General features: G+C 40.9%; 1 protein-coding gene and 1 pseudogene across 2 annotated transcripts; both read right to left on the bottom strand.

Moving 5' to 3' along the window:
* Positions 1–2,223: 2,223 nt before the first annotated feature.
* On the bottom strand, positions 2,224–4,233 carry LOC125219621 (annotated as a pseudogene).
* Positions 4,234–6,960: 2,727 nt separating this feature from the next.
* Positions 6,961–9,715, bottom strand: LOC125217935 (protein IQ-DOMAIN 5-like). 2 transcript variants are annotated; one of them, XM_048119516.1, is made up of 8 exons: positions 9,606–9,715; positions 9,435–9,510; positions 8,709–9,290; positions 8,523–8,618; positions 8,197–8,424; positions 7,998–8,129; positions 7,370–7,871; positions 6,961–7,262 (listed from the first exon to the last, which is right to left on the bottom strand). In XM_048119516.1, the coding sequence occupies exons 2-8, from the start codon at positions 9,498–9,500 to the stop codon at positions 7,135–7,137; spliced, it is 1,734 nt and encodes a 577-aa protein (XP_047975473.1). In that variant the 5' UTR covers positions 9,501–9,510; positions 9,606–9,715; the 3' UTR covers positions 6,961–7,134. The 2 variants fall into 2 exon arrangements, with proteins under 2 accessions (XP_047975473.1, XP_047975474.1); XM_048119517.1 differs by lacking the exon at positions 9,606–9,715 and having other exon boundaries at positions 9,431–9,510.
* Between the last annotated feature and the right edge of the window lie 1,701 nt (positions 9,716–11,416).

Here is an 11,416-nt window from a genome sequence, read left to right as displayed (position 1 = left end):
TAGAGTTAGAGAAATAAGAAACTACCGAGGGAAAGAAAAATAAAAAGGAAGGAGAGAAACATTATTCATACAGGAGAAATTTATAGAACGAAGGATGGAAATTAGGGATTCAAATAACTGCAATCAGGATCGAGGGTAATTTAAGAGACAGAATCGGGAGTTGACTTGATTATCTATCATTTTCAGGTGTGTATAAATCACACTTTTAGTTTTACATATTTTATGTGATTAATTGCTATGTGTTAAATTGGAGTGAATATTTGAATTATATGATGTGATACTTATATGATATGTGTTTAATTATGATGATGTGGATATATGCTTGCTGCAATAAATAGTATATTAAATTGGAATTATTGAGTGGAATATGATATGGGTATGTGATTGGTGCAATAGATATGTTTTGCATATGGTATTGGAATTAATTGAATCATTTGATTAAAGAGGATCTGTGATAGTCATGTCTTGAATCTGAAATCATAGTGGACATATTGGGACCTTCGGGTCAAATCATATTGGGACCTACGGGTCAAATCATAGTGGGACCTACGGGTCAAATCATAGTGGGACCTTCGGGTCAAATCATAGTGGCATATTGGAATTCCCGGGCAGATACCATGCTTGAACTATCACAGAATAATAAACTGAACAGAGTGGCACGTGCATATGTATATGGAATTAATTTTAATATTTGTTGATTATTGTTTTATATATTGGTTAAAGAGTATGTTTGATATATGGGATGTGGAATTAAAGGTAAGATTTATATACACTGAGTTGTGGCTCATATAAACCACTAATATTTTTCAGGAATAAGATATCAATAATGCGTGGGTTGATGTGAGTTACAGTTATTATAAGGGTCGGCGGCTGACGCATTTTGGCAACCTTCTCCTCCTCATCATTTTTTTGCATGTAGATAAATGTATAGTATACAGAGTGGTGAGAGGGTCCCATTACGGTTTAGAATGTTTGAAATATGTACTTGATAAATGTGCTCTTTGAAAATTATATAATATGTGTGCTTTTGAAAATTTAGAATTTATTTATAGTAAGTGCATACGTCATAAGGGTTGAGGTGTGACACACGAACACAACACGAACCCATTAACGACACGAACCACTTCGGGTCAACACGACACGATAATAACACATATGACACGACACAATAACGACACTATAATAATAATATTATAATATATAAATATTATTTCTAATATTAAATTTTAAATTTTAATTTTAAATTTTTAAAATTTTAAAATAAATAAAATAATAATATTATTATAATATATTAATCTTATTTCTTAACGTGTAACACGAACACGACACGAAGTTTTCGTGTCCTTATCGTGTTGACACGATAAGGACACGAACCCAATAAGCTTGGGCACATACCCAATAATTTCATGCGGGTTCGTGTCGTGTTATCGTGTCGTGCCAAAAATTGTCAGCCCTACTTCGTATCATGAAAGTTGACCAATATGTTTTTTTCACTTTGCAGGGTTGCCTAATTCATGTGAACTGATAAATAATTTTGAACTATTTGGATTATATGCAAGTATTTTTTAAATTAAATCAAGGCGGTACAACATGAAGTATGGTCCAATAACGCACGGAGTTGCTTGTCAATAGACCTTAATTCGAGATCCGAAGTCGATAAAATAGAAAAGTGTGAGTAGCATGAGATGGGGGTAATTTTGAAGGGTTGCCTAATTCATATGAACAAATGAATAATTTTGAACCATTTGAATTATACGTAAGTATTTTTTAAATTAAATCAAGGCAGTATACATGTGGTCCTATAACGCGCGCAGTTGCTTGTCAGCAGACTCTTAATTCGGAGGTAGTATGATATTTCAGTTACAAAATCCAATTAACAAGTGCCAGTACTTTTATCAACCCTTCAATACAATACAGAGTAGTGTCAAGTAAAGCATCCATTAAAATAAGCAATATGTAGGAAAGGAGTAAGCTTCAATCATCCTTTCTTTTGATGTAAAGCATCCTTTGCTTTTCAATCCTTATGAGTGCTTATTCAATTCAAGAATTTGGTAGATTTGGATAAGGGATAACCTCATATTCCAATATCAACGAGGGAATGTCAAATGTCAAATGTCAAATGTCAAATGTTAAATGTCAAATGTAGAAAAGGGTAAGATAATTGAGGCAAGAATTGCTCCTTCTTGTAAACAAGATCACGGTTCACCAATGAATCACCTTGAATAAAACGAAATAGGCAATTAGGCATTGCTTCATTATGTTTGAGGCAAGAATTCTCAGACTTTGTCATCCCACACCATTCATACACATATTTACAATATAAACAAAAGGAACCAAACGTCCCAATCACAATTCCAACCACTCTCTTTTGTTGGATGTTTACAAAGCCCTATTCAACCACCATTCAGAAGCATCACACCACCAAATTACACCATAGTTTGCAGTCCTAGATTTAAATGGCACTTAAAATTGCTTGAGTTGGAATTTGGAAACCATGGGGTTACTTAGGTTTAGGGCATTTATTTTACCAGCCACTCAAAGAACCCAATCCCACTGCAGTTTCAACATCATTCCTTCCAAAAGACTCTCAAAATTAGCCTTCCATGTTCCTTCTTCTGCAACAACAAACGAAAAGGGTTCGATCATATTGCATTTATCTTTTGACCCCCCCTCCAAGTTTAGTATAGTTCATAAAGCTTAAAGGAGCATATCAAAAGGGCAGAAAGGAATCATATAAAGCTCTCCAAGATATCAACCAAATTTTGTATAATGCCACCTCTACATTGAACCATTCCATGAAAGATAAGAATTTGAGGTTTTTGGTAATCCATCCAGTTCAGTCCCTAACTCTGAAGACTCTGAACTATCACCACCTATATAAGAAACAAACAACAAACGACTAAACAAGGCCAATAAATTACCACAATTTCTTAACAATCAACAAGTAAAAAGACAATCACAGACAGCTATATAGACCAGACCACATGATCAAAATACTGAGTGAAATCATCCAAGAACTAGCTAAATCAAACAAGTTGAGAATACTGAGCAGAATATAATTAAAGTAATTAAATAAAGCATCTAACTCACCAATGGCAAAATGATTAGTCCTTGAAGATAACCTCGTCCGCCATTTCCATCAGAGGCTTCAAGCAATCCGGAGAGAATTTCCTTGCGAACATATGCGAATAGCTCGAATTCGACTCCCGGAGAGTGTAAATTAGGTCAGCCGACAACTCGGGAGGGTGATAAGTGTGGGGATGGCCATTAACACTATCCGTCCAATTAACCCTCGTGAGTGTATAGTGGCTGCAGCCATTAGGGTCCTGCATCGACAAAAGCGTGGGAAAATAATGCTCTTCTGGATAACAAGACTCCACATTCAAGCAAGGGAGCTTGAACTTCCGCCATAGCCGCCTTTCCTCGATCACCATCAATGCGTGCCTCCGTGTGAGCACGAAAAACTGCGATCCGACGCGGAATTGATCGAAATTGACCTCGGGAAGCATCACATTAGGCCCCCTAGCGTTGTAGCGATCCCACAGAGTGGACTCACTGTCTAGAATTTCAATGTAGCTGGAGAATTGCAAATTCCGCGACAATCTGCGTAAATCGAAGAGGAAATTGTAGAGGTAGTTGAAGGAGTGGAGCGGGATGCAGTGCTGCGAGATGAGGGCGAAGTAGGCGTTGGAGGGGTCGTCGAGGATCGCGGTGGCGAGGAGGCGGCACGCGGCGGAGATGAGAGTCGGCGAGGATCGGTGAGTTGGCTTGGAGGGGATGAGCCTGTCCTTGAAGACGCCTTGGAAGGGGGCGATTTTGATTTTGATTTTGAGTGAGGGGTCGGCGTGGATGTAGATGTTGTAGTGGTTGAGTGGCATTGGAGAAGAAGCGGTCCCAGAGGGGGGCGAAGTGGAGGTTGGAGTTGGTGAGGAAGAGGAAGGCGATTTTAGGGCGGAGGGAGATGGAGATTTGGCGCGGCGGCAGGATCCGAGGAGCGAGGAAGAAGAAGAGGAGTGGTGGAGAGAGGAGGAGGATTAGCAGTGGGGAGGAAATTGCCATGGCTGCGGATGAATTTCTTCTTCGATTACTAGAGAGAAGAGTGTGATTTCATGGATGATGCTGCGGCGAATGGTGTTTTTCAGATTTATGGATTTTGCGTTGCAACAATCCCGTTATATGGATTGCTTTCTCTTCTTTCGCCATTTTCTTTCCCTTTTGGAATGCTGCTTTCCATTGCTTATAATTCCAATTTTGTAAATTTACTACTCCCGTATTTATATTTTTTAGAATTTGTTGACCTGTTAATGCCTCGAAAGAATCAAAAGGGAACCGAATTAATATAATAGTCCCTCCGTCCCTCCGATTAAGGGTCACATTTTTCCATTTCGATCCGTCCTCAATTAAGAATCACACTTCATTTTTATCATAAATAGTAAGTAGTCTCACATTCACTAACTCAATTCACTCGCATTTTATTATAAAACTAATATAAAAAAATGGATCTCACATTGCACTAATTTTTTCAACCAACTTTTCTTTATATTTCTTAAAACTCGTGCCCAGTCAAAATATGACTCTTAATCGAGGACGGAGGGAGTAAAATACAGTTAAAGGATCTTTTGTAATTATAACTTTCAACTTTCAAGTATCAATAGTGGATTGTAGCTTCTCAATTCAGACAATATTCTCCAATCGTAGTAGAGGATTATAAATAAATATTATGGTAACGAAATACTCCTATTTTCGAATGGTGCAAGTATATGAATAGAAAAAATATTGCACTCCCCTGCTGCTGAAGGTAATGTATGTGTGCCCGTAAAAGGAAATGTATTTAGAGCACTCCCAATGGGGGTGGCGAAAATCCGGCGAAAAATTGCCGAACATCGCCGGATTATCGCCGGATTATCGCCGGCCGTTGTGGTGAAATCGGCGACAATTCGGGGATAATCCTACCGTTATTTCGCCAAGCGGCGTTTTTTCGCCGGATTATCGCCGAGCGATCGCCGGCCACTGTTGTGACGGCGACGCTCGGCGATATTTAAATTTTTTTTTTTTTTTTTTTCGGCCCAACGGCTATTTTTACATCCCACCCCTATAAATATTTCCTCCACTTCCTCCATTCATCACCCACAATCTTCATTCTCTCCATTTTCAATCTCTTCTCCCAATCTTCAATCTTCATCAATCTTCCAAAAATTATGAGCTTTTGGAAGAAAAATTCCCGCTCGGGTAAGGGTAAGGGTAAGGGGAAAGAGTCGAGTTCACAAATTCCCAACACGGATGAAGCAAACGAGCAGTGGATGCACTCGTTGTTGGCGATGGGTTCTCCTCCCGGCCAACTTCCATACGCGGGTCCGTCTCCTTTGCAGACTCCTCCGGCGCGGAGACTTTCTCCGTACTTCAACTCCGCCGGCAGAATGCCCTCTCCAGCCCGACGATGTGTATCGGCCCCGGTTCGACACCCCGGATCAACCCCCAGCGACCAAGAATCTCGAGGCCGCGACACCGAGCGCGGAGGACTTCGATATGGAAGAAAACGCCCACCGAGCGCCTTCTAGGAGCGGGAGGAGGAAGCGCCGGCGGCGTCGTCGGCTGCGGCTCGATACGGGTTCCGATGAGAGGCCGAAGCGGGTAGGACTACTTACACTCGCAAGAGTCCGAGCCGATAGCCCCTGCTGGGGCGGACATGTCACAGAACGCGGAGCGCAGCAACTACCAGACCGAGATCATATTCGGGAGCGGGTTGCCGCGAAGTACGGGAGCCACAAGACTGCCTCAATGAAGGACCATGGCGCGAGGCGATCCGTCGGCATTGGGAGCGCCTCATGAGGGACTGCGGCCACTTCAACGGTATTTATTCTAACTTGTTGGCGAACATGCCCAGTGGCCAGAACGAGCATATGGTCCGAGATGAGGCCATGAAGAGGTATTGTGGCAAGTACTTGTCGAAGGGGTTCAAGTATTGGAACATCTACGATAAGCTGAAGGATCTCCCCAAATTCCGGACGGGGATGCACGTCGCGCTGCATGGGAAATCGGTGCACTCGCGACTTAGCGTTTCGGAGAGCGAGGGGAGCGCGACCCACATCGACTTGAGTGGGGATGGTCCGCACGAGCGCCCGGAGGGAGCGAAGAAGGCGAAGGGGAGGCGGAAGGGGAAGGGCACAACGTCGGAAGTCGAGTCGGAACCCCACATCGACTTAGAAAAAGCCACTTATTCGAGCAATGTCGCCAATCTGACGCAGATGTACACGCTGTACTTCACCGGCAGCGGGACCCCTGAAGAAAAGGCGGCCCTCTGGAAATGCATCCAAAGCCTGCAGATTACGATGGGCCTCGATCCCGACGCCCCTCCGGCCCCTCCGTCTTAGTTTTTTTTTTTTTAAATCTTTGTTTATTTGCGTTTTTTATTTGTAGTTTTTTTTTTCTCGTTGTATTATATTTTCCAATGATTAATACAACGATGAATTGTTCATTATTAGTCTATTTATTAAATACATTTGTAGGAAAAATTAAATAATATAAAAAATAATGATGTAAAAATGAAATGTTGAGTTAGGGAGAAATAAGGGAGAAATAAGGGAGAAACCAATGTAGCAGTTGGCTAAAAACTGGGGATAAAATGTGATGCTGATGTGGCGCTGATGTGGCAGGAGTTAGGGAGAAATAAGGGAGAAATAAGGGAGTGCCATTGGGAGTGCTCTTATACTCCATTTACACCACAATCTAGATACTGCTCGAGATAATCAATTAGTCCGTATTTTTAGAAAGAAATACTGCAAAATATACGATATTCATATGACTATGCACCATTTTATAAATAATTGAAGATACTGCATGAACTCATAGACGATACTGTAAACATGGGTGTCACACAGAGATACTGTAAACATGGGTGTCACACAGTCGTGCAAAGTTTAGAAATAATTGAAGATACTGCATGAACTCATAGACGATGGATAAACTACTTAAATAACTCATTTTATAATGATTGTAGTGTACAATGCAAATACTGCTGAACTGAATACAAATCCTTTCCTGTACAAAATAGTTGTTGAGTCCATGCATTTCATTCGTGGCTCTGTTGTGTTTTGTGGCTGTTTCCGCTCCAAGAATGTGTGCTTTGTGGGAGAGCTAACGGCTGAGCTTCGAGGGCCTCACATCGTTCCCGTTCTGTTTGCTTCTGGAACCCCTGGGCTTCTGAGTGCGGGGGCGGCTGCTGACAGCAGTCTGAGCAACAAGCTTAGCTCCATGCACTGTCCCTGTTTCAACCAAATTCGTCAACTCTATTTTGACACATCCAGAATTCATATACGGGACCAAATATGACAAGGATTTGTTTGTGTGTGTGAGTGAGAGAAACCTTTACCAGGCAGAGACAATCGCTTCCTGTCTTGAATATCTGAAAGGTTGGATCGCTCTTTAGGAGTACTGAACGATCTAGAGCCAACAGCTGACCTCGAGGTTGCTGAATTTTTTATAGGTGTTTTCGGATTCCTACTCGAAACAGGGGTTGGAGTTACCAACGCAGCAGCTACCTTCTTCGATGAAGGACCTTTCTCAGTGGCGGTGTTGAAACGGGGGATAGGTTTTCCGTTACCTGTACTTGACAATGGCTTTCTCTCTGTCGATGAAGGAACATCCACTAGAGCAACCTGTACTTTTGTAGGACTCTTCGTCCCATCTCTAACACCAGCATCATCTGAAAAGCTAGTTTCCCATGGGCGAACAGTCATCCATCGCTCCGACCAATTCCATCCCCACTCACTTTTAACTGTGGGGAAACCAGCAGGTGTTGCCTCCTCCTTCTGCTGAGGAGGCTGCCGCCGCCGCTGCTGCTGCTGAGGCTGATGCCTTATCCCAGCCTGCCACTACAGGATAATGATTTTTTTTTTCATTTCAAACATAATCATCATATCAGAGATGTTTCTTTTTCTTGTGCACTACTCTCTTACAGCCACAATTTCACAATTGAGGATAATTAAAGAGACGTTTACCTGACGAGCTAAGGCATAAGCTCTTGCTTTTTCACGCTTAGCAGCGGCCTCCTGCCTTTTCTGCGACCTGGCTCGGATTTCAGCAGCAGAGCCAACCTTGTCACACCACCCATTCTGTGTGTTCTGTACAAGCTAGATCGGCGAGAAAGCAATTCATGTAAGATTTTGAGCTTAACAAAGTAAATTGCAAATGACTTACTTCAGGTTTTTTAGCTGGAGCCTCAACTTCAAGTTGTTGTATCAGCTTCTTTTGTACAGATTGATTTTGTAATGTAGAGCGGACATGTTTAGCTCGGGAATGGACCTGAACTTTTACCAGAGCTTGAATACAGCGAAGGGCAATGGCAGCTTGCCTTTTCACAGTATTACCTTTCACTAGAGCTTGAAGCCTTGCCATTCCTTTTCTAGGACGAAAGGCTCGTCTAGCCTGATGTATAACAAAACATAGGAAGCATAGTTAGTGCTCATTATGGTAAACAAACACTGCAAACATATTGTTTCCATAAATGAATGAATTCTCTATACCATGAATCCTCTATACACAGTTTGGATTCGTAAGGCAGCCAATTCTTCATTCATAGGCGGTCGAGTTTTAGTTTTAGTTTTGGCTTCGTTTTGCACCTGAAAGCAGAAGATGGATTAAGGATAGCTCTCCAAATCCCTTATGCTAGCAAGGAAGAAAACAGTTTACAAATTCAATGAAAGCTATACCAGAAATCCTCTAAATGCTGTTTGGATATGCCGGGTTGCCAATTCCTCCTGCATATTCTGGTCCTCCTCTAAATTAGATGTATCGTTTGCATATTCGGCATCTGGAGCTTCATATTCCAACTCGAGTGAGCCGGATAGTGGACTAATTGGATCTGGATCAGGATCTGACTCAACCACCTCTCTGACATCCAGCGTTGCCCATCCTTGTATAGCATCATCTTCAAGCTGAGCTGCACTTTGCTCCCCCGGTGAGTTTGGTGAATCCAAAGATGCCTTGAAGCTGCCTTCCTTCCCCTTGGCATATTCATCCAACCATTCTTCTCTCCAATCCTCTTGAGGTTGCTGCTCAGATGCATTTTCCGCACGTGGTGAAACAGAAGGCGGGTGGTCCACAGAGGTTTTCGTCTCAAGGGGAGTCGAAGGCGCACCGGAGTGGTCCATCTCCCACTGCCAGAATGCATCTTCAACTTCTGTGTCCACATTTTCATTCAAAACGTTTTCAAATCTGCCTCTCTCATGTTCAACAGAGCTCTTGCTGTGGCTGCTATTGCTATGGTTGCTCTTTCTACCATTTCTAGAAATCTGCACATTGAAACCCCCAAATTGAGATTTACGATCTTCATACAAATCTGCACATTAACTATCTAAAGGTAGGCATCCTATCTCTATGTGTAACAATACACAACAATGATGAATTTATGATAGAAGAGAATATAAATCACCAACATTTTCGCCCTTCTCTGATTTCTTTTTGCCAAGCAATTGTTTGATCCATCTCCTTGGAACACCCATATTGTCAGAGCTACAGTGGAAAATTAAGAAAGATGGATCATAGTCATTAATCCACCAATATTTCAACAAAACCTCTTCACAACGCAAAACTTGAAGAATTAATACCTGCAGGTGATTTAACCCATGCAAATGCAACTGCCGCTGGAAAATATAAATTGGAGGATGCTCGACAAACGCACACATTAAATTTCCCAGGAACAAGGAAAAGATTGTATGCGTCTGCACAAATGAATAGGTAAACAAAAAATTCAAATAAAAAATTCCAATAGAAAAATGTGGTCTAGAGCATGTACCGGCCTTGCACCTTTTTGTAACCACACTCTAATTTCATTCATTATTATTTAATTCTCATTATTTTTTTTAATTACCAAGGTATCCATCTGCAGACCCACTAACTATTCCCCATGCTGATTTGTAGACACCTCTAACTATTTCCCATGCTGATTTGTAGACACCTCAATGGGTGGGATAATTGGCCCAAGGATTTAAAATTGCTCCATACCCAAAGGTAATGATTGATCCCCTGACCATTTGGTTTTACTAGTACTTTTATTATACAAAAATACTTTTTTTGTCTTTGATTATTTTCTTGTCGTCCAAAGAGTGATAGATTTCGGAAAAAGAGTCTCAATTCGCAGGCCTTTCGAAATTGAGCATCAAATTCGTTGACCTTTCAGAATATGGGATCGTGGCATGCGAATTTTTGGAAATAAGGGATTTTTTATACTTTATCTATTTTTTCTTCTTTTTCCTTATTATTTGTCCAACAATATTTATGAATCGACCAAATTATCCCTAATATTTTCACCACAATTTTGATAAAATATCGTGCGACAAATATTGTGTGACAAATAATAAGGGAAAAGAAGAAAAAATAGTTAAAATATCGAAAATCCCTTATTCTGAAAAATTCGCATACCACGATCCTATATTCTGAAAGGTCAAAAAATTTAATCCTCAATTTCGAAAGGCCTGCAAATTCCGAATTGAGACCATTTTTCCGAAATCTCTCTCCAAAGAGTTGAGGACTACGGGTTCTGTATATATCCAAAAAATTGAGGTAATCATGATAGGTACACTTTTTTTCTTCATTGATTTTTTGTTACAAATGAAATCAACAAATACAAATACATGGTTCAAACTTTTTAAAACAAAAATAATAGCCTATAAATACACAAATGTTGATTTTTTTTTCCCTATAATTGTATGCGATCTAATTTTTCATCATGAAAATTACATACTCCATTTAACAATTTATTAAATATGCACACGACACAAAATTGAAATTTTCCCAATAACATTTAATGTGTAAATCAAATAATATCCTTGTGATTGCATTAAATCTAAAGCAACATTAGAAATAAAATTTGCGTGACATCATATATTATCAATTATTTAAGTAATCGGGTAAGAGGTATTAGACGGTGAACTTTCTGACTCTAATTGTATCTTCGCTTCAACATCCGGTAGGCATTCCGTCGGCTGCACTTCGCCCAACCGGGCAAAACTCTCTGGAGTGTCATAGAAAACGCCTGGTCAGGCGTTCCCGCTGCCCGACTCGGGCAAACTCTCTGGATTGCCAATGAAAACGCCCAGTACGTCGTTCAGGTCGCCCGACCAGGCAAACTCTTTGTTCTTGTCTTCACTTCGCTTTCCGGCCTTTGTGTAACAAAGACTCTAAGAGCATGGTCTTCACAGAAAGGACGACTCCAGGCTTTGTCTTTCCATGGATCTCGTAACGGGCCTCCCAAGCACCTTCGATGAATTGCGCTTCTCGGGTCCGGTTCCCTTGATCGTATCATTACTTCATATTTTAGATATTGATAGCTCGTTAGTAAATTTACGTAGATTACTTCTACTTGGGTTGGATATTGTTTACTTTCGGTTTATGTTTGATGTTTAAGGATTTATTTGTG

This window comes from Salvia hispanica, chromosome 4, assembly GCF_023119035.1.
Source record: "Salvia hispanica cultivar TCC Black 2014 chromosome 4, UniMelb_Shisp_WGS_1.0, whole genome shotgun sequence".
Taxonomy (NCBI): Eukaryota; Viridiplantae; Streptophyta; class Magnoliopsida; order Lamiales; family Lamiaceae; genus Salvia; species Salvia hispanica.
The sequence above is the reverse complement of the archived record's forward strand: the minus strand, read 5'-3'. Positions and strand labels throughout refer to the sequence as shown.

What these genes read in the sequence shown, in the direction of transcription:
- LOC125217935 (XM_048119516.1), bottom strand. Translation starts at nt 9,500, where the DNA reads ATGGGTGTTCCAAGGAGATGGATCAAACAATTGCTTGGCAAAAAGAAA. An exon ending in CAGCATTTAGAGGATTTCTG is followed by an intron (nt 8,619 to 8,708) that starts GTATAGCTTTCA and finishes TTCTGCTTTCAG; the next exon opens with GTGCAAAACGAAGCCAAAAC. An exon ending in GAAGCGATTGTCTCTGCCTG is followed by an intron (nt 7,263 to 7,369) that starts GTAAAGGTTTCT and finishes TGGTTGAAACAG; the next exon opens with GGACAGTGCATGGAGCTAAG.